The following is a 23561-nucleotide window of genomic DNA, read 5'->3' as shown; positions in this document are numbered from 1 at the left end:
TCTACTACACAAATTCGGTCCCCAATATTGCCTTTTCTTCCAGAGATAAATGGAAAGGGGCGAAATGGGCAGGAACATAGAGCTAAGCTTCTATAGGTATGGGTCCAAACTAGATAATCAAGTGAGAAGTCGTGTAGTTTCTGAAAAATTATATTTCAGAATCGCCTTCCGACTTCCATACCACTGCAGTGTTTTTCAAGCGGAAATCACAGCAATTAAAGGAAGTGTGCTCACACCAAGAAATATATTCAAACTACTATATATACGGTTAGCCAAGCGGTTGAGAAATCGCTAAAGTCTCTTAGTTTTTCATCAAACATAGTGAAAGACAGCAAATTGGGAATACTGTACAATGATTGTTGTAGAAGGTGTAAGGAGATAGAACAAGAAGTGACTACACAAGTATTTTACGCGAATAAAAAGAAAAGAATCGCAACTAGGGCCGAGGGTTTCTGAACAATATCTCGGAACTTGCACAAGTAACACATTTTGTATGGATAAACATCATCAGAAGCATATGTAGAGTAGTTCAGAGAGAAGTGAGTGACGAGATTTCACATTGAGCTTCCTAAAAGCCTAAGTGCATCGTCAGGCATGTTTGCATCATCCTTTCTTTTTAAGATAATTAAGAGTAAATAAATAAGTTAGGTAAGCTAGGTAATCTGGTAGGCCAATCAGCCACGCATAGACCAGTTTTGGTCCTTTGCGATACCAGATAGAGTTCAGTTACTAGGTCCATGAGGAGGAGTCATCCTTTTGCACCCAGGTAGCTCTTTTTATCGGGTTTTGATTTTCTTTACCATGTTTCTGTCGAGATCGTCGTATAAACAATGCTCGAATTTTCCAATGTTGATCACATTTTCGGGTGTTAGCCGGACACCATTCTTAGCAATCTCGTCCACTATTTCATTGCCCTCGATGCTTTTGTGACTTGACACTCTGTAGAAGTGAAGTTGCTTGCTTCTGACAACACTTTCCACTGCTGCCCTGCTTTTCATGGCACTTTTGGCCGATATGCGATACGAGGGTACTGCCTTGATTGCTGCTTGGCTGTCTGCGTAGATAATAAGTCTGGAATTGTCTGCAAGTACATTAGGGGTCAGCTCCGCGACTTTCGCAATAGCAAAGGCCTCAGCTTAAAATATACCGCAGTGGTCCAGAAACTTAAAAGGCTGCCTTGACAGTATATCCACGCACCAACTCCATCGTCGGTTTTCGACGTTTACTTTAAACCTTCTTGTTTGCCCTTCTATATGGAAATTCTCCTGCAGTCAGTAGTCGCCCCGCCGATTTTGCTTCCCAATTTTTAGCGAAGAGGTCTATAAGTCGCAGGTTTATCTAGCTAGCTTTTCTCACTCTTTCCTCCACGTTGATCTATCACAGCAGTTTGTTGCCCCAAGATACTTGGTGCGGCCCTTGAGAGAGAGTTGAACCACTTAACGAAGGGACCCTCTGTAGAGGAATTTTGTGCTTTATCTTAAGATAAATAAATGACACTTTTTCCTAATGTAGATCATCCTTCAAAATAAAACCAAATAGTTCTTTGGTTTATATTATTTTCTATTTTTATGTATTTTTTATTCTCACAATTGCTCTGTATAAAAGTTAGAAATCTTAAACCGATGTTGTACACACAACTGGCAATACATTCTTATTTTATTTTTACAAAAGAACATCCTAAAATGGACGACACTATGGAAGACTAATATTTACTTTCTTTACAATATAAATTTTTATATGTTTTTTTTAGACTATGGACGCACTAAAGTTATATAATTTTCACAATTTACTATTTTTTTATAAAAATAAAATCGAACAAGTTTTCACAAACGACTAAAAATCTCAACAATTTTCTTAGAAGCAATCGATACGAATTCTTTAGAAATCATAAAATTTACTAAATAAAAATTTGTTTTGGTTTTTACACGGAGTTTGGTAGCACACCAACGAATAAATTAAAACGTAATGTAAAAATGGTTCGAAATTCCACCGGCAAATTAGAATGAAAACACACACGTGCATGTGTGTGTGTGTGTATGTATTTATGTATATACAAATGTAGGAGTATGTGTGTATGTATGGCTGTCTATAAAATTAAATACAAAAACTGCTACTCGATTGGCATAACCACCGCTCACCACGCCCACTTCGGTGACACCTTGCCAAAGTTAAATTCATCCGGGTGACCTTGATGCTCAACATCCGACATATGATTCGCTACCTCCGACCACTTGAACGGACCACTCGACGCCTCGCGCATTGCGATCGCTTGCATGTCATTGCGCACCGAACGACGATCGGTTATGCGCTCCAGCTCGGCCAGTTGCGCCGCATCATCGATGCTCACGCTCAAACGGTCGTCCTTCAAATTGGAGGCAATGTCTGTGGACTCACTGGCCACACTTGCCACCGACTCGCGCGTTTGTACATGCTGCAGCCGTATGAATATGGGACCGGCGAAGGCATGATAATCACTAATACCGATTTGCGCATTGTACGAGAACAATTTAATGTCAATATTGCCATAGGCCACGGACTCTTCACCCAGCAGATCGCCACGGAAACCGTGCTTGCGCATAAACTGATCGACTGCCTCCAGATTGGTGAGCTCATCTTCGAGTTTGGCTTTCATATCGTCATACGTGTTGTCAGCCATTAAGCCACTGGCTTGTAGCATTTCATCGAAGTACGGCACACCATTGGCTATCCATGTAGAATTCTCACCGGTTAGGAAATTCTCGGACACATCCTTAAGATGCATGCGTCCGGGCAACTGTTCCACGATCCACACCAAACCCTTATTGCGATTGTGACGCTCACTAATGGCCGCTTCATCGGCGGCGTTCAAAGGCAATGCCGCATCATCGTGTTTTTCATCCTCCGCCAGCGTCATATATAAATTGTCTTGTGGTCGCAATTTATTCAAGTCCACCGTTATCCACTGTTTACAACCAGTGAATGGGTGACGTGACATTGCCTTCGCCCAGGTGCGTCGATTCTGCGCAATACGATTTGCGGCCATGACGCGTGCCGCCAACGGCAGCGCTTGCGTGACATTTACCGTCTTCCACAAGTCGAGATTCTCATTCTTAATGCCCACACCGCCGACAATCGATTGCACCTGACGTCCCTTAACAATGTAAAAGTCATCGGTGGAGCCGAGTATGCCCGGATAACCAGTGAATGTGATGTCTACGCCGGGCACCGTATTCGAGCGTTGATTCGGCGAAAAGTGATAGTGAAACTTGTAACGTTTCTGTATGCGCAACATTGAGGCATAACTAGCGGCGGTGCTGTGGCCGAAGAGTAAACGCCATGTTGGCGAATCGCCGGTTTGAAAGATTTTCGTTAGCATTGTAGCGCTTGGCAGAAAGAAGTTCTTTGGTCCGGTTTCCGCTGCCGCAATAGCATCAGCTGCCTTGTCTTCAACTTCAACTTCCGTATTCTTAGACTGCGCAGCGGCATCTGTTTGATTATCGGTCTTCAATACGAAATTCTCAAAATATATTTTAAGATCTTGTATATCGGCCGCTGCATTCAAGAGTAGAAAGTCGGAGAATGGTATTTCCTCTTCGAGATCTGAACGTGCACGTGATGCGCCGCGTATATAGCCGGTCTCTAGACCCTCAAGTTGTCTAAAGTAAAGACTGATCTGATGCCAGTAGTGATCATGTTCGCCACGTTGCAAAGCCGTCTCCTTGATGCTCATGTAATTCTCGTCGAGTAGCTCGCGCAGCCAAGTGCAGAAATTCTGTGAACTTTCATCACGATTACAGGAGGATTCGATGGTGCTGTGTTGGACGAAGTAAATATTTATAAAATGCTCTCTTGTGTTGTAAATAGAGTATGACTTACTTCTTCCATTGATTATAGATGTTGTTCCATGTTAAAGAGCCCTCAAGTATGCCAGCACCGAAAGCCTGTACCCAGTCGGGGTAGGTTCGTTGTGTTTCCACCTCTATTTGCGCCCAACTGTAAAATAAGAAGAAAGCGAAATTAAAAAAAGAAAAATTGAGTTCTATAGTGTGTATATAAGAAAGATCGTAACCTCAATGGCAATGACTACCAATCAACTCAACAGTAAAGAATTCATAAAGTCTTCTCAAGAGTTTAATTTGATTGGGATTTTTAGCAATTATTTCCTCTATATAAATTAAACCCGTTACTGTTCTGTTAGGTAAAATGAGTGAAGTAAAGTACCCGAGAAGAAGTGCCTTAAAACAATTTGAAACGATTAAGGAATCTTATAGAATTTTTCTGTGGACATGTTAAGGAAATGTTCCTTTATTATTATAAAGCATACGTAGAGTCTAAACCACACAGTAAAGGAGTCTATAGCTATATATTTTTCAAATCGAGTTCAAAATTGTGGTCCCTCTCCTAAAATTCTACTCTGGATCCGACCCTGAACCCACATGAGATTGAGCTAACTAGAAAGAGAGAGAAAGAATTAGATTTTACATGAGCATTGCACCGCGGCCTTAGGTCTATTGTGCCCCGAGAGAGAGTATTACTCAAAAACAAAACTCAAGACTCCACTGCTAGTGTTTTCAACATGCTCTAACCGAGATCTTAAACTCAAATACATTTATTTTGTAGAGTTTTTAGAGTTATACAAGTTTTTACTAGTTTTTGCTTGATATAAGAAAACCTTTCATCTTTCCAGACCTCTTAAATCTTCAAAGACAAGATTTTTTATGATAGCACTTACCCATTCTCATAGATGGAATCCTTGTAGCAGACTCTAGCAGCACCCTTTGGAATGTTAAGAAGATCATTTTGCTGTTTCCAGTATTCAATGTGAAATCCCGTCTGTTTCGACCAAAATGCTGTAGCACAGTAGGTGCCATTATATTTCGGACGTTCCATGTAGCTAATGAAGAAAGCTCCGATCACAAGTAAACCAGCACCGATAAGGATGTAAGTCCCTATCCGAGTTTTTTGCCAAGATGCTCCGACAACTTTAAGCATTGTTCCGGCCGTCTTGAAGCTTACTGGTTACAAAAAGCGAAAGAAATACGTTTAAGCGCCTAAAACGCTGCTTAAAATTCCTACTTTTCTTTGCTCCTTTAAGATATGCGATTTGATTTTTTTTGTTTTTGCTAAGATAAGAGCCTCTTTTTTATATTGTATAATACAGATTATTTTCAGTTAGAATTGATTTCACAAGTGATATTTAGCTGGTAACGGCACAAATATGCTGTGACTAGGGTCTTACACACGGCTATAATTGAGGTCAGCGCGTGCCGCGTATGAATGTCCAAAGCTGCGGCGGTGTGTGCCGATGTTGTTGGCTGCTACAACAACAACTGTGTGTGTTACGTTGGCACAAGCGAGGTGGTTAGCACCGAGGTATAGGGTTTCTGTGGCCACTTTGACTGGCAAAACGACCGTGTTGCTCATCGGAGGAGGCGTTCAGGACGCTAGCTGTTTTGTTCACGGGAAAGAAACTACGTTCTGTGTTGTCCGATTGTAACTTCCTTAATATGTTTTTTTGTTTTGTGAACTGTAAATGCAAATCGCTGGTTATTCGTTTTTAGTGTGGCGGTGAATGCCTTAAAATTTGGTATCTTCTTTTTAGAATCAGTTGTGTTGGAGCACTTTGAAAAACAGGTTTTAGTTGCAGATTTTTGAATGCCAAAATTTTTGTTGTTGCTTTATTTTATATTTGATTTGTAAAATTTGTAAAATAGGCTGAAGTTAATTTGAGTTTTGGTCAATGAAGTCCCTGGAAGAAGAAACACATATATGAGATAAATAAGCTGGAAAAATTTAAAAAATATTTTTTTTGTTTTAATATATTTACTAGTTAAAATTTTTTATACTAAAAATAAAAAAAAAATATTAATATTTTTTATTAAAAAATTTTTTTTTTTTTATTTTTAAATATTTAATTCATATTTTTTACTTTATAAAATTTTTTTTTTTTTTATTTATTTTTTTATTAAATTATTTTTTTAATTTTTAATCATTTTTAATTTATAATTAATTCAGATTTTTTACTTTTTAAATAAAAAAAATAATCAATATTTTTACTTTTTATTGAAATATTCAGCGCCAAGACTACCCTTTCGTGTATCACAGTCGAACTCAAGCAACATAATGCTACCTAAAGGTAAGGACCACAATATTTATACCAAATGAACTTAAGTAAAAGAGTGAGAACTTTAGCAAAGAAGAGCACAGTAAAGATCGCATGAAATTCCACAAGTGTCATACTCTGAGTACCATTTTCGCAAGAGTAAGTTTAGATAAACCACAAAAAGTCCAAAAAAAAATATAATGTATTGCCTCCTCAATACTAAACTGGCATGTCCGGTACGTCAAAACTCATTAGAAAATACCAAAAAACTAATTATACTATATCTCAAAAGTTTCGCGTGCAAAATCAAAAATCCAATAATTCCAATCACACACCCACCTAACCTCACTTGCTTGTTTTATGATGCCATTGCTTCAAATTAATGGCACTTATTCGATGAATGAAGCCAATTTCGGGTTGCGTAGAAAATCCCTAATAATGTTTATAAAATCATCTAATTGAAATTCTAAAATTTATTGCCGAAAATCTTTATTAAGTAAATATTTATTTATGCGAATTTTGGCAGCTTGTGGAAAATTTTAATGCATTTGTGCCAATTACAGTTATACCATATGACCCAGAGCATAGAGCTTATTAAATATTTGTGGAAAAATGGAAATCATAAAATATTTACCAAAAGTGAAAAGTCGATTTGTTGAAAAGTACATTCAGTAGATAAATAATTTTTAAATATTTACTTGCAGACGGGCGTGGGTACTGCGCTTTAGATTGTAGAAAATTAGACCCTATGCAAATAAGCAAATAAATAATCGCTAAAGTGCAAATATTATTCCAATAAATCGATATTTTCCAGCAACAGCAGATAAACAAAGGCGTGCGAAATTATCTGGTATGCAGAGAATTCATATTTATTTTGAAATTTCGATTTACTTTCCAATATTTTAATGATTATTAATATTAATAATTGATTTAGAGAGCAGCTCCCACCTTTACTCCCACTATTTCTTGTAGTGCCTTGTGAACCTATAGTTGATAGTTTATCGTTCTTGAGTAACACACGAAATGTCTGCGCGACTCTCATTCTCTTTCTACTTGTATAAGTGCGTTTGCTTGCGAGATTCAGAATACACTATTTCTATGGCATATCCACGAAATATGAACCTCAGTATATAGAAAGCGCCGAAGATAATAAAATATCATACCCTATGTCTTTGCTAAGTTCTCAAGAAAATTAAGGAGCGCACCTAGGGTAAAATTAAAAAAAAAAACGATTTTTTTATTTTATATTTTTTCATCTTTCAATAAATTATACTTTTAAGTATAACATACTGCAATTTGAAATCGTTGTCTCAAATAGTTTTTGAGTTGTAGCCTTTTTAAATGCAGTCGCTCAGTTCAATCAGCTCCATCAGTTTATGTTTAAAAATGTTTTTCTTAAGGGCTTACCTTGGTTTAGGGGTTTCAAAAAATCGATTTTTTTTAATGTCTTATTACATTTTACAACTTCTCTAGAACATTGTAGTAAATTTTCAAGTTGATCCGAATAATAGTTTCGGAGATACAGCCTTGAGAACTTGTGCGCTCGAGGCGAGCTAAGCTAAGTGCACTGTCTTTAAACGCGTTTCTCTCGAAACTGTGGTTTCGGCGTGTAAAATTTCTCGAAAGCATCTCAACCGATCTTCATGAAATTTTACACAAGTCTTTGAGATACAATTCTTAAAGACTTGAAGAAAGATTTTTTTTCGATTACAACTATTTGAATATGTATGTTTATAACCATAAAAAATTCTAATAAAATATTATATTTTTATATGAGAAAAAAATTTTTGAAAAAGGGCTGTCTTTTACCCGAGGAAACCAAAACCTTAAACGAAATTTGGCCAACTGAAAGTCCGAACTTATTGTTTATTGTAAAGCATTATTTTCAAAACGGTTCGAAAAATAAAAAGTCAAGCCATTGTATAAAACTACAGGTAACAAAAGAATCAGCTGTTCTCCAAGAATTGTACACAGCTGAGATCACTTGATCGAAATCTACCTATTTTAAGCACAAAGATGTACATAAATATAATGATTTTTTTTTTTGAGAAAGTACATGTAATGAAAAAAATTAATGAAAACTTCAAAAATATTTCCGAAACGAAAGTTGATTGCATATTTATTATTTCTGCTCACCACCTCTGAGGTTGCAATATAGGCGCGTTACCAATAATTTTGCGGTGCTCGTTTCCCCAGGAGGCCTAATTTCACCCTCATAATTTACACAGTTCTAAATCAATCTACTTATAACAATAAACATATATAAATAGGCGAAAAACAAATATATAAAAACAGGTTCACTTCAGAAATATATTAATTACATAAACAATCTAAGTCAGAATAATCAACATGAAATAATTTAAACAAAAACTAAAATAAATGTATGAAAATGAGTTACAATTCAATTGTATTCATTAACAAGACAAGTCAAAACAAACTACTTTTATTAATATAAACAAAAACAGAATTAAATATAGATAAATTAGAAACAATTCTTTAAATATTTCGAATAAAACTGGAAACATCTAAAAATATTTTAGACAGAACTATGTAAATTTAATGTTTAGGAATTTAAATAATCGAAAAAATTGGAATAGGTAGCAAATATTTAGTCGTAACACACTTTGCATATGAGTCGATTTATGATATTTAAGATTGGTTACCTGTAGGTTTTTTCAATGGACCAAGGTATTTCTAAAGGCAAGACTGGGCATCACAGGTAAATTGCAATTTTAAAATTTCCTAAAAAATCCACCTGGACTTTTTAATATCAGAAAAAAACCAACTATTCACATATAAAAACAGTTCAATTTGGAAATATCTCCAAAGGATTAGTATAAATTCAATTAACAATGTTTCTAAAAATCGATTTTTTTATTGTCTTACTAAATTCTACAACCTCTATAGAGTATTGTCCTAAAGTTGATCTGAGAAATAGTTTCGGAGGTATAGCTTTGAGAACATGTGCGCTCGAAGCAAGCTAGGCTATGTGCGCCGTCTTTCTCGAAACTATGTTTTGAAGTCGGTTGGCATGATTTCTCGAGAACTACTCAACCAATCTTCATGAAACTTTACGCAGGTCTTTAAGATACAAATCTTAAAGATTTGGACGAAAGATTTTTTTTCGATTACAACTATTTGGAAAAAAATGTTGCAAAATTTTTTTTCCTTAGTCCAAGTTCAAAGTTAAGGTTTAAACTAAAACAAGTATTTTTTCACTTTAAATGATCCTGTAAGGAGTTTTCCGAGGGAAATGGCGTCGCAGTGGTCGAGTTTAAAATAATTTATTCCAAAAATTTCAGAATTTTTTTATTAATTATGTATGTTTGTAAGAATAAATAATTCTAGTAAAATATTTCATTTTTTTTTATGATAAAAAAATTTATGAAAAAAGGCTGTTTTTTACCCAAAGAAACTCATGTAATCCTTTAATTATTCACTACCTTTTTGTTCCTATTTTTTAACAAGTAGGTTACCTTTTATATTTCGAGATTTGGCATAACTAGTGTTACAATCTGGCAACTCACACTTTTATTGTAAAGTTTGACATTTTTGATGGTATACATACTAAAAATGTTTTGAAATACGAACGCTATTAGTGTTGGTGACAGTAACTTAAAATATTCTTCTCGATTAAAAAATAGAATTAAACCGCGAACACTTTTATTTATTACAAGTTTCGATCTGGTTTAACTCATCAAGAGTGCATAAATGAACTTGATTCAATTTTTGACGAGGAAGCTCCATCAAGAACCAGTGTTTATCGATGGTATGGTGAATTCAATCGAGGTCGTAGAACACCAAGACAAATTTCATACAAAATCAGTTAGTGTTCCGGAAACAAATGCTGTGCGCAAACTGCAAGATCGTCATGTGACCTATCGTAATATTGTGACAACTATGGACATTAGTGGGACTAGCATATGTACATTCAATATTGCATGAACACTTGACTGTAAAAAATTGTTCACGTTGTGCCGAACGTAACAAAAGTAGTTCGCGCACGAAGCCTTTGCAAGTAAATGGTTGCCAGTTTTTTTGGAAATACTGAACATGCCGCATCCATACCACTAAATTTAGACAGAACAGTAAATTGTAAATGGTATACAACCATTTGTTTACCAGTTGTCCTTCAAGAAATCAGGAAAACCAACCTCCGGACACGGGTCACTCTTCAGCAAAACAATGCGACCTCTCACAAATCGATTGATGAGCATTTGTCAGCACTCAAAACATCGGTTTGATGTCGTCCGTACAGTTCTAACTTGGCACCGTATGACTTTTTTATACTTTTTTATTTATAATCTATGAAGATATTTAATAAAACTCTCAGTTAAAAGCTCTATTTTGTTGTAATTGATGTTTTGCGAGATTTAATGAGAGAAAAGCATAAACAATCGATCGCTTAGCCATTGAAAAGTATTCTAAGTGAAAGAGTGTTCTTTCGCTGTTCGCTTGGAAACAACCGAAGCTAATACTATTATAACTAAAAGTGGTTTCTGAGTTTCAAAATTGTAATAAAGTTAATAATTTACACACAGGTCATTATATACATAAATAAAAATAGTTTAGTTCTCTTTTTATACTTGTTGGTAATCTAAATATTTGAAAACATTGCAATCGTTCGTATTTAACCAATAAATCCGATTTATGGCCGCAATTGCGGTTTATAGCGAAATATAAACAGAAATTTCAGAAATCATTAAATACGAAAGTGGCTTGTAAACAAAATACTAGAAAAGTTTAAGTATATACAAGCAGCATACAACATATTAGCAAATTTTACAGAAAAGCTGCCTAAAAATAAAATAAATTCGCTAAATTCCAAAGGAATACATGTTTTTTCTAATTAAGCAAGCACTTTTTGTTTAAGTGTTTTGTAGACCAAAAGTGATAAAAACAAATCACTAAAAAATAAATACAATTTTCAAAAAAAAAACTAAATCGCTTGGCTGATAAACAATAGTAAAAATCAGAATCTTTCTTGGATATTCAGAGTTTAGAACAGACATCGAGGCGTGTGCGCCGCAGCGTCCTTACTGGAGGTGTGATGCCAAGTTCAATATAAGTGTAATTAAAAAACTGAGCATGGGCGTATATACTTATGGTGGTTGTTCTAAAATGCAGAATATAAGTGTATACAAATAAGAAATAATTTTTTTAATGTATATAGTCGAATAATGCAAATTTTTTTGGTACAGTGGTGGGCCATCAAATGGAAATATTCGTTCCAGCTTCGCACATAAAATTTTATCACAGCTTCTTCTACTTAATTACCGAAGACACGGTCTATCTCTAGGGCTTTTACCACCAACTCTCGAATCAAAAAGCTTTAGAGAAATCTTTGACTGTTTCGAAAATATAGTTGCCAATTACTAACTAACTCGCCTTCCTGTTGGTAATCAGCTCTTATTTAGACCTACCCTCTTTTACCGACAGAATGTTGTTGTTTTTGTCCGGTTATATAGTCCCTGTTAGGTAGGCCCAGGAAACGTAAGGGTCACTCTCGATTCTCGCGGCAACTCGAGCTCTTTTTTAGGTTTAACTCCTAGTAAACCATTCACTAAGAGGGAGTCGGTGAAGGTGTTTATGGTTCCACTGTGGCTGACGGTCAATGCATGTCTGAAGTTTGTTGCGTCCAAAGTGTGGTCGATGTATTGTTTTATGTAGTCCACGTAGTTGCGTAAGGACTTCTTGATGCTCCTAGGAGTCAGTTCCGCTACAAGCAGGTGACTGCAGAGATGAATTCTTAGAAAGTACCCCACCAGAAACTGCTTCAAGAGAAGTTCATTATGCTCCTTAACTGGGGGCATACAGGCCCCACTGTGCAGATGTTCAATGGAAGACATCAAGTGGCATCCCATTGTAGTACGGAGTGCAGTGTTCTATCATGTCTGTAGCTTCCTCGTCTGTTGTATGTTACCAACAACGTCGAGTGTCGGTTTCTTTTTCTTCTTTTTTTTTTTTTGATCAATGGTTGAACGTTAAAATCAAAAGCAACCTAAAATAGATACATAAATTCTTAACTCTTCACGCAAAAATTTCTACAATGTTAACTTTAATACAACTGCGTCTCCATTTCAATTTGAATCCATTTCAATGCCCACCGCTGTATGCATAAACATTAAGCTCGGCGCGCGCGTGCTTTCATTTGCAATAATTATCCACTACAACTCAAAGGAATTCGTAATGGTTAATTTTTTTAATCGATTTCGACGATTTGCCCTCACCGCCAGCAATTGTTTATACTAAAAGATATTTTAATGCGGCAATTGCGCGCTTTTAAAGGTTATCTCTATGTTTTCTTCTCTTACACACAGAATGTGGTGGGTGAGCGTGTGTGGCTAAATGTGCTTTTCAGCAGCTTTCCTGCCACTTCGGCCATCAATTGACGCCACATGACTTTTCAATGCTTCGGAAATCGAAATCTCGGGGAGAAGTGGTAATAACGGTTTTGTAAATTTTGTATATAAATGTTGTGGGCGAGTGATCCAATATTGTATGTAGCTTTGCAAAGTTTTTTTGTTTTAAATATAGCCCTCCGAATGCATGTTTTTATTGTCCTTCGTATGAAGACGTAAAAGCCATATATTCTTCAGATTTTTTATTGTTGATTCAATGCTGACGTTTAATGAAGTAAATTATATTTTTTATTTCAAAGATTTGCTGCTGGCATTCTATAGTAAGGGAGTGATGTCTTGCGCTGATTGAAATTCATCATTCTCATTTTATTATCTTTAAGAATTTGCATACGTCATTGTTATATAGAGAGTATGTTGTTAAAAAGGGAAAATTTTTTCATTTTTATTGGAGAAAATATTTAAGATTTTTAAATAAATAAAAAAATAGTGATGAGATCCATTTCGACCTGATCTTGAACTATCAAGATTTCATCAGTTTCTTAGTGTCTGCTACATTTAAGAGCTAGGGTTTCAAGACAAGCTAAAATATTTTCAAGATTTCGAATAATAGTTTGCGAAACGCAAAACTTTCACTGACATTTTAATTTTTTTGTAAAATTTTTTGCCAAAATTCCAATTTTAGGTTCTTTTTTCCTTCGTCGAAGTTCTAAGTTAAGGTTTTAACTAAAACACGTATTTTTTCACTTTAGAGGATTCTGTAAGTAAGTTATCCCATAAATGCAGTCGCATCCATTTTCCGAGGAGTTACCGGAAATGGCGTCGCAATGGCGGAGTTTAAAATATTATTTTCGAAAAATTTCAGAATTTTTTTGTTAATAGTGTCTGCTTGTAAGAGTAAAAAAATCTAATAAAATATTTAATTTTTTATATGAAAAAAATTTTTTTTGAAGAAATTCTGTTGTTTAGCAGAGGAAATCCATGTAACTCTTTAAGAACTACTGCTGTTAACAGTCCATGGGATCGAAGAAATTCTAGTCCAGTTCCGTTGCTTAAGTTCTAGTCCACTATAGTGACTGTCAAAGCGATCGTAAAAATATCAAACTATTCATTTCCCAACTCTTGAAAGATCTGATTAGTTATCTAATGTCTTTAAATTTAACGATCTGAACCTGTGATAAGGAACGATTAAGCCAAGAAGCTCTAAGCTCAAAGTAAAGCATCAAGCAATGATTACGACTTTTCTGATACGAAAAATTACGTAAAACCAACGAAAACGGAAACTTCAACGCATAAAGACAGAGAGAGAAAATTGTTAGAATGTTCTGAGAACAGAAAAGAAAAATATAATAATAAAGAATAACCTCTCCAGAGACAGTTTATGTCAACTGGTCGCACTCCACACTGTACTTTTGAGAAACACCTGTCCAACATAGGCGTGAACTCTTCTGCAAACTGCCAGCTTTGCGACATAGAACCGGAAACTCCTGAGCATCCGATTCTAGAGTGCACAGAAATCTGTAGTTTCAGGTGCTTGGGTGCATATCTCTGAACAGTGATCACATCACCTCAATAGCTCCCTGCAAGTGGCTGAAATTCATTAGAGTACTGAGCGTTTGTGAGGGCATGTGATAGAGCAGAGCACAATAGAGCTTAAATGGCGGTGCAAACCTAAATGAAATATGTTCGATTCTACTTAACTATAAAGGAAAATGAGTTGAAACTTCTGCTTCCAGAGCAAAACAAGCTCATCCAAAAAATAAAAAATCATACTAAAAATGTATAATATATAAAATGATATCTTATTTTTCATTACTTTTTTCAATTTTTCAAATCTGTATCACTGTAATAAGTCTTCATCACTTAGCCTCTTTGGTATCGAACTAAACTCGCTAACTTTGTTGCTGATTTTACATCTAAATTTATTGACAAGCGAGCAACGCGGAAAGCTAGCAAGCAGCGAAATGGCAAATCGAAGACGGCTATGGTAACGTTAGAATGTTGGTATCTACAGCTTTATTAGCGAACAAGGAATGTACGTCTGCTCTAACAGTATAAATTCTTTTTTGACATTAATTGCAAATTTCTGTAATATTAAAATGTAAACGTAATGTAAATTCAATCGAATGTAAACAAAGTCTTTATGGAAATGCGAAAAGTGAAAGACTAATAGACTGGCGCACAAGCTCCACAAAGCCTTGTATTCGCACAATCAAAGCGAATGCGAAAAATAATTACAATTCGCAGCGGAAAATATGATTTTTTAACGAAAGCAATGTAAACTATGAAAATTTCAAAGGCAGACGCGCCTTACTTATAATCTATAATATACAGATGATTTGTGGAAATTTTAACAGCGATTGTATGGAAATACATATTCGAACGAGTAAGCTTGGCATTAGAAGTGGAAGGAAAAATTAATGGGGTTATGTTCTGTAAGCATTTCCTTAATTCATTTTTTAAAAAATGCATACCCATTGGTACTTATTTATGCCTGTTGTTTTTATAAAGCGAAAATATTTTTGAAACACAGTGGCATTTAATTTATTAGCTTCGATCTGCATAGTAATCAACATGCCTGTAGTTCAACATGTTTAATTACTGCTGTGCGAGTATTTGGGGTAATTAGTCGAAATGTGCTTAGGAGGGAAGCATTAATTGTTAATGTGGGTGTTTTTGAAAATGTAAACTTTTTTCCAAAAATTATTTAGCGTGTGGAGTTAATTGAGTGTCTGCATATGAATATTACAGTTATTTCATTGTTCCAGTGTTTTATATGCTTCATTTTATTATGGCGATGATCATTAATGATCGCTGTCATAGATTCATATGTACATGGAATACTTTTTTTATGTGAAATAAACAATAAAATGTTTGCAAAATCTAAAAAAATCGGTTCTTTATTTGAAACGTTAGATTGGTTTATGACATTTACTTTTTGAAGATAATTTCATTTAAATGTTGACCGCGGCTGCGTCTTAGGTGGTCCATTCGGAAAGTACATTTTGGGCATTTTTACTATGAGTGCATTTTCAAGAAAGAATTCCATAAAATTTTTTCGGAATGTAAATTCTTCCTAAACGTTTAGAATTTTGTTGCTGGTTGATTATTTCTCGCAAGACTTGACGTTTGGACAAAAAAGAGTCGAAAGGCGTTAAATCGCATCCAGACCTTCAACATCAACTGAAGATCCACTTGTCAAAAAAATAAAGGATTTGGTGCTTGAAAATCGATGATTTTACGGACAACTTTGGAATATCGGAGGGAGCAGTGAAAACCATTTACAAAGATCGTTTAGGCCTAAGAAAAGTGTAAGCACGATTGGTTCCAAAATCACTCAATTTTTTCGAAAAACAGCATCGCGTTAATGTTTGTAAAACAATGCTTTCTGACTATTAGGATGTCATGAATCATATTATTACTGGCGATGAGTCTTGGATCTATGCTTACGAACCGGAAATAGAGGATCATTCGGCCGAATATTGTGGGAAAGGTGGGTCGGAAAACAAATACACCACGTCAAAGCAGGTCAAAAATGAGGGTTATGTTGAAAATTTTCTTCAATTATCAAGATGTAGTGCACTCCGAATTGCTTCCGACCGGCCAGACTGTTAACAAGGAATCCTATTTAAGTGTTATGCGTCGTTTATGTGAAGCTATTTATAAAAGGAGGATGGAATAATGGCTCGACAACTCTTGGCTTTTGCACCACGATAATACACCGTCGCGTACTGCATTGATTCTTCCTAAGTTTTTTGCCCAATTTTCAACCAACGTCGTGCCGCATTCACCCTTTAGCTTTCTTAGAGCCTGCTCTATGTCTATGGTTAGCAGTCATCTGTCAGTTAAGAATTATAACTTATGGTACATGACGGATGGTTGCTAAACAGACAGCCATGTTTGTTTACGGATTCATATCAAATTTTGTCAGTGCTTGCAGTAAGGTTTGCCATTTCATCATGTAATGTTTCACTTTGCTACGAATATTAGAAATGGTCCAAGAATATTGCGCAAATTCAGGTTCTCCGAAAAATTCACAAATTCATGTTCATCGAAAAATATTCTCAGTTGAGTCCCATTTTTGGCTTAATGCCTTCGTCTACAAAGAAAATTGTCACTTGGGGTGAGTCAAACCCTCGTGCGGTTCTGAAAACGCAATTACATATTTCTAATAAGAAAAAAGTTACTGCAATCCCTTTCTTTTTTTCCTCGAAAAATATACATATATCTATCTAAACTTTCGCATTTGACATAATCGACTTTACTACATAATGTATATGGATAAAATAATGTTTACCAAAACCTTGCAAAATTATGAAATTTCGAAATATTTTCATCATTTACCTTTTGGTCCCGGGTTCAGGAGAGCACTGTTCCACAAGTCACCCCATTGAAATACTGAAATGAGAGGAAGGAAATTAGTGTTTTCATAATTGTAGAAACAGATATTACTGGCATAATAATAACTATGTATGTATGTATATAAGCAAAGTCAAATATTTGTACTATCTACTATAGAATTAGATTGAAGATATGCTGTAATAAAATTCGTAAATATACGTATGTATGAATATATACAAAGATCTAAATAAATTTGCATTGCTTGCTTCCAACTTTCGATTCACTTGTGTGTCATGAAAACGATGCCACTACTCCACTCGCGCCCGTTGAAGCAAGTGAGATTGGATTTCTGAATAATACCAGACAGCTAAATAAATAAAGGCGCTTATGGCGTTCGCCCAGCAATAATAACATCATCAATATTAGTTTCCAATTTACTGTATGTATTATGGCATAATGCTCGAGCTCCTGGGACTTGTAATTAACACTTTATTATTGCTATCATGCAATACTTTTTTGCGTCCATCGTATTGATTGTATTCCTAGCAGCAATTGATCGCGCGCAAAGCTAAGCAAACGAATATTTATTTGTACTACTACTACGCACGCGCAAATAAGTCGTGGAAATTGATACATATGGCATCTCTGTTCTACATATATACATATATCTACAGTAATACTTTGTTCATAAATTTAAAATTAATTCTTCAAAACCTATGTCGCACCCCTGAAAGTAATCCCCTTGACCCCAAATCACTTGTGCCAACGTTTTTTCCTATCATCGAAACAGTTTTTAAAGTCATTTTCTGGAATACCCTTCAAGGCGCATGGCGATTCATGTTTAATGTCTTCAATAGACTTAAAATGTTTTTCCCGGAGCGGTCGTTTGAGTTTGCTGAATAGCCAGGAGTCACACAGAGCTAAATCAGGCAAATACGTTGGTTGTGGCACGATATTGACTGAAATATTCGAGAAAAACTCATGAAGAATCTATGCAGTATGTGACGGTGTATTATCGTTGTGCAAAAATCAAAGCTTATTGGCCCGTAATTTCGGCCACTTTAGATTTAAAAGGTCATAAAAAAAAACGACACATACGAACGCCAAACCCTTTGAGGGTTTTACTATTCCTGACTTGGAATTTCTCACCCCCAGATTAGCTGTTGTACTGTGTAGTCAGAAAGCGACATTGTTTTTCGAAAAAACTGAGTGATTTTGGAATCAATCATTCTTTCACTTTTCTTAGGCCGAAATGATCTATCAAAATGATTTTCACTGGTCCTTACGTTATCTCTACGATGCCAGTAAGATTTTTTGATTGTTAATCCGATTCCTTTATTTTATTGCGGTGTTGATCATCAGTTGATGTTGATCACCGTCTTGGACGTGGATCCTCGTCAACGCGTTCGCGATCCTCTTTGAATAATTTGTACCAATCAAAAATACGTGCTCGTGACAAACAATTATCACCGAAGGCATTTTCCAACATTCTGTACGTTTCGGCACTAGAAATTTCATTGCGCACACACAATTTAATGGAACTTTTTGGTTGAATAATTTCACTCATCGTAAGAATCGCCGAAGGCACTTTTTTTACTTCACAAAGATAAGCGTATACTAAACACTGATGATTATTTTGATGTGACATTTGGAACAGATTAGGTTTATGGTGGTTGATGTAAGTACTCGTATTACCCCATTTTAGCCTCTTTTGACCCAAGCGCACACCATCTGCATCCGTTATATGGGGAGTGGACTTGGTTATAATCTTTTTTAGACCATTTTCACAATGCTTGAAGAGGTGCTAGATAGACTTCCTCTCAGCCAGTCTGGTCGCAATAGCTTTAATAATTTGCGAGATATGCTCAGACGGGACCAGGCTTACAAAAAGTTTTCATCTTGTAGATCAACGCTATCTTAGAGCTTTTCGCGTTGGAGCTGATTGATCCAAACGTTTCGAAACTACAACGTAAAAAAAAATTGTTGTTTTTAAGAAAAACATATTACTATTCCCTTAAAAACTGATCGATCAAGTCTTTGAATGGAAAATATTTTGTTTGACGAGCTATCTCCACGAATATTTTTGTTGGTTCTTTATAAAATATAGAAATGCTACAATCTCCATACATATTGTTCAGATCGAACCACTATAGCATATACCTACAGACTGATCAATCCAAATCAAGTACTTGTATGGAAAACTTTTTTATTTCACAAGATATCTTCACGAAATTTGGTACTGACCAAACAAAATCAGCATAAAGATATTTTTATACCCTTTTATGCTATAAAAAATACATCTGTGAAGGGTATTATAGGATTTAGCATTTTTTCTAATTTTTAATTTTTTTGAACCACCCTGTATACTCACACCTATTGAACACACAATTAAGCACAAATCAGTTTAAAAATAATTTTTTAATTTAATTTTTTTTTTTAATGTTCAAAAAAAATATTTTTAATATAAAACAAATCACTTTTGAACCACCCTGTTTATGCACTCGCGTTAAAAGTACTGCGTTTGAATTTTAAGTTAACAAAGGTAATAGTTAAAGAGAAATTACGCGCAAAACATTCCACAGCAGGCATTTTCAGCTTCCTTAAATATTTTAATAAAACTCGTTTACAACACACACACACGCAAACAAAAGCTTCCATAATTAGCACAAAAGTGTTGCGTTGCCGATTTTTTTTATTTTTTTTCCACATTGTGCTAATTAACGTTTTATAAATATACAGTGTGTATATGTGCGTGCATGTGTAAGTGTGTCAACAATTAAAACGCCCACACTAAAGTTCACAAAAAATGTAGTAAATATGAGTAAAATAAAAAAAGTAAAAGTGAGAAGTTGTAAATCATATTCATCAGCGATATTATTGAAGCGTGGCAAGCGCTTGGCAACACAGCAGACACATACAGCCAAACAAATGGGAAAACTAATATGACAGCCGCCACATTTTATGAATATATTTAGAATAACACTTGAGATACTAGGTCACACTAGTCCACAGTAGTCCAACGAGGGCTGCTTTGCACAGAGCGCCACATTTCACCAAGGCTACAAGCGAAAAGTAGACGCAGTTGGTTGGCCTGACGCAGCCGACACGCGACCACGTGCTCACCCAGTGATACACGTGTAAACAAAACACTATGCCTAGCCATGCCATGCTAAGCGTTAGATAAAGAATTCCATATAGCAGAAGCATGCAGCGATAAGCCGGAAATTTCACGAAATTAGAAATGAATCACGCTGCGGTCAATAGCTAGCGCAAGAAATTTACTAATCAGTAAGATATTTTTTTATTAAAATGCAACTATTTCACCAAAAAGACACAAGTGAATCACTGTTTCACACATAAGGATGTAAATATGTATATTTGCTGGCGTGTACCTTCGATAAAAGATATTTTCAATGTTGTTGAACTGCGATATTCACAGCAACGAGCGTCGGATACGTTAGCGCGGAGTGAGTGTACGTACAGAACTACCAGAAGAGCGACGCGCAAGCGACGGATTAGGCGAGCACGATCAGTGGAGTTGCGCTGGGGCTGGCGCGGATGGATGGTGGCGCTGATGGTGGAGAGGAGATGGTGAAATGGCGCGCGAGCAACCAAGTGTTGTGCTGACTTGTTGTAAAAAGAGCGTGCGCACAGAGCGAACCACGAGCGGCGTGTGAGCGCGTATGCGGAACATAAACTCAAAGAGCGAATGCGAAGGTGTAAAAAGCATATAGAATATTGCTTAGTTTTTATATTCGATTTGAATTTCATTCGTGAGGTGTGCTGATTTTTTTCGAAATGCTCTACGCTACGTAACCAAGTCAATGGCTCGTGGCTGTGCGGGCGATTTGTCGCTAAGTTGTATGTATGTATGTGGCGGCATATGCATTTCAGTGCATATAGTACATGTGTGTGGCTATTTGAAAACTTGATCGTGACGTCGATATTTGCAGCGCGCCGCTCATTGAAGGTTGACAAGTGCGAGTTTTGTGCCGGCTGTCAGCTGTTCGCGCGCCTGCTGATTTTGCATGATTACGCACATACATATGTATATACATACATGTATGTATACACACGTACAAGCATGCAAAAAACTGCAAGTACGCACTCAGAAGTTAAAAAATTCTGCCCAGTTATCAATTTACCGCGCCAACATGTGGGTGAGTGCGGGTGTGTGTGTGTTGATTTAAAGGCTTGCCAGCATACATATCTACATATTGATTAATTAAAGGCATTTTTTTTGTTCATTCGCGTAATTATTTGCATATTGGCGTAAATTATGGCTACGAGGAAAAGCGTATGCGGCAATCAATTTTAATTAGAGTAAAATTGAAATTATTTTCAGACAGACATAAATACATATTGATATTTATGATTGTCTGTTTCAAGCCAGTTTGAAGTAGATTGTCATGCTGACAACTTAAGCAGAAAGCAGAATTAACCATGCCAGCTTTGAGATGCAGATTAAACTGATTGTCAACGAAAGTTTTGCTACAATTGTTGTTGTTCCAGAGGCAGAAAATATACCCTTATAATTCTGGATAATGCTAGTGAGTGAATAATACTTCAGCCGGTTATAAAGTCATATTCCACCCAGTAATATAAACTCCACTGTCGTAAGGACGAACGAAAGATTCTCAGTACAAGTCGGACAAACGAGTCTTGAAGCATTTTTGTTAGGTTAAGTTGTCACAAACGGGCTGACAACATCATATTTTATATAAACGAAAAGCAAAGCAGAGTTTTATATTTAAAAACTTTAGTTATTTGTGGTCTTCAGACGTTTTTAACCACAATATATGGAAACGTGCATATCATCAGCTAAAATTCATGTTACGTTAGACATCACTTTTCATAAGTTTAAAGGCGAAGGAAAAACGATATAATATAAACCACTTATATTGAAACAAAATTTGAGTTTTGGTTATAAAATGGTTATATATATTGGTTATCATACACTTATATTAGTTATATATTGGTTATTATATTTGACAGCGGAAGCTGAAAATAGTATGCTACATATACACATGTAATAAGATGTAGTGAATCGTCAGCAATGAAAAACTCAATTTCGATTTTTATGATGATACGTTGTTTTGCATTTTAGGTGAGGATATGCTACATGGCCTAAATGTCTTGTGCTAACCGATACAAACCGGTCATCACTACTAATACCACTCTTCTTTTCTTAGTTAGCTAATCTTGGCTAGAACATCAATAAAATTTAAAGCCATAGTTCCTAAGTTAAAGAGCGCAAAGGGACGGTACCTCTGTTACTTCGTTTACATGTCAGAAAACATCGGGAAAGCTCGTATAATTTCGACGGGTGACCGTAAATGAAATGGAGCTAGTTAATTAACATCAGTGGAATCTCAAAGAAATGGGTAGGTCAACTAGTTCCCATCTAGCATATACAACAGACTTGGACCCAGCACTATTTTCTGTTTTCTATACTCAAAAAGTGATTTGAAAAAAAAATTTCACTGAAATGTGTATACATTTCCTATTTCGCAGTTTCATAATACGGAACCAGTATTTTTGTATATGTTAAACAAAAATACCAATAACGATCCAGACGTTGGCAAACTCGCGAAGTAGATCTAGCCAAACTTTATAGTCTTTGAGAATTGTATCTCAAATACCTGTGTAAAATTCCATGAAGATTGATTGAGTAGTTCTCGAGAAACCTTCCCGACCGACTTCAAAAATACGGTTTCGAGAAAAATGCATTTAAAGACGGCGCACTTAACCTGGCTAGCCTCGAGCGCACAAGTTCTCAAGGCTGCATCTCCGAAACTATTACTCGGATGAACTTGAAAATTTAGGACAAAATTTTAAAGTTTCGTAAAATTTAATACAACAATAAAAAAATCGATTTTTTGTAAGCCCATAACCTTAAGAGCTATTGGTTGAAAAATATGTTTTCATGAGAAATTGATATACCATGTGATCAATTTTGACCCATATACATATGCATCAAAAAGTTAAGAAAACAGAACTCGTCGTATCGGCATCAAAGGGATAGCTTAAGATATGTATTAAAGTCATGTTGGATCGACTCAACATACTTTAACTAATGTTTTGGGTATGAAGCGTGTGGATATTAAAGACATGAATTTTCTGCAAAATCAAAGTCAAGGTCGCACAAGAAATGCTTAACAACGTAGCTGAGAACCCTGCATTCCTCGAACATATCATTATTGTGGACGATACGTGGGTTTATAGATATGGAATCGAAACTGTCCAACAATCTAGCGAATAGCGCTATAAAAGTGAGCCGAAACCAAAATTCGCTGAAGGCGCTAAAGATCCTGCCAGAAGAGACAAGTTTGGACAAGTATGTGGAAACTTTTTTTCAGTGCGGGTCATACTTGGTATTCACGATCAGCACATCTTGATTATAATAAGTAAATAAAAACGTTTGCTTCATCATAACGGGGACTCTTATGATAAGTATGTTCTGGAAATAAACAACCGATTAATGAAAAATTCGTATTTCTTAAAATTGCCGACTACTTTAATTATTTTGGCACCTACCTATTTCTAGATACACACACTCTCAGATGATAACGTTCATTTGATAAGAAAAGTATTAAGTAATATGCTAACTATAAGAATTATTAATATATTACACCTTTATTAAAAATCTCGATATTTGTTTGATTGACAACAGCTATCAGCATTATCGATAAAAATAAAGGTAACTAATATAGGTATGCTTTGGTGATTCATATTTATACACAATTGAGCTTTCCTAACTTGAATCACCATAAACCACA

General features: G+C 35.6%; 1 protein-coding gene across 2 annotated transcripts in view; it reads right to left on the bottom strand.

Moving 5' to 3' along the window:
- Positions 1-1539: 1539 nt before the first annotated feature.
- LOC126762954 (putative phospholipase B-like lamina ancestor) overlaps positions 1540-23561 on the bottom strand; it is a 43036-nt gene continuing 21014 nt past the window's right edge. The window contains exons 1-5 of one of the 2 annotated variants that reach the window (XM_050480051.1): positions 20175-20286; positions 16786-16839; positions 4712-5728; positions 3856-3972; positions 1540-3791 (exon numbers count right to left, since the gene is read on the bottom strand). In XM_050480051.1, coding sequence (XP_050336008.1) covers positions 2135-3791; positions 3856-3972; positions 4712-4971 — 2034 coding nt within the window. In that variant the 5' untranslated portion in view covers positions 4972-5728; positions 16786-16839; positions 20175-20286 and the 3' untranslated portion in view covers positions 1540-2134. Of the gene's footprint in view, positions 3792-3855; positions 3973-4711; positions 5729-16785; positions 16840-20174; positions 20287-23561 lie in introns of those variants that run through there. The other variant, XM_050480050.1, reaches the window with a different exon arrangement.

Source organism: Bactrocera neohumeralis, chromosome 6, assembly GCF_024586455.1.
Source record: "Bactrocera neohumeralis isolate Rockhampton chromosome 6, APGP_CSIRO_Bneo_wtdbg2-racon-allhic-juicebox.fasta_v2, whole genome shotgun sequence".
Taxonomy (NCBI): Eukaryota; Metazoa; Arthropoda; class Insecta; order Diptera; family Tephritidae; genus Bactrocera; species Bactrocera neohumeralis.
This window is presented reverse-complemented; position numbering and strand designations above follow the sequence as displayed.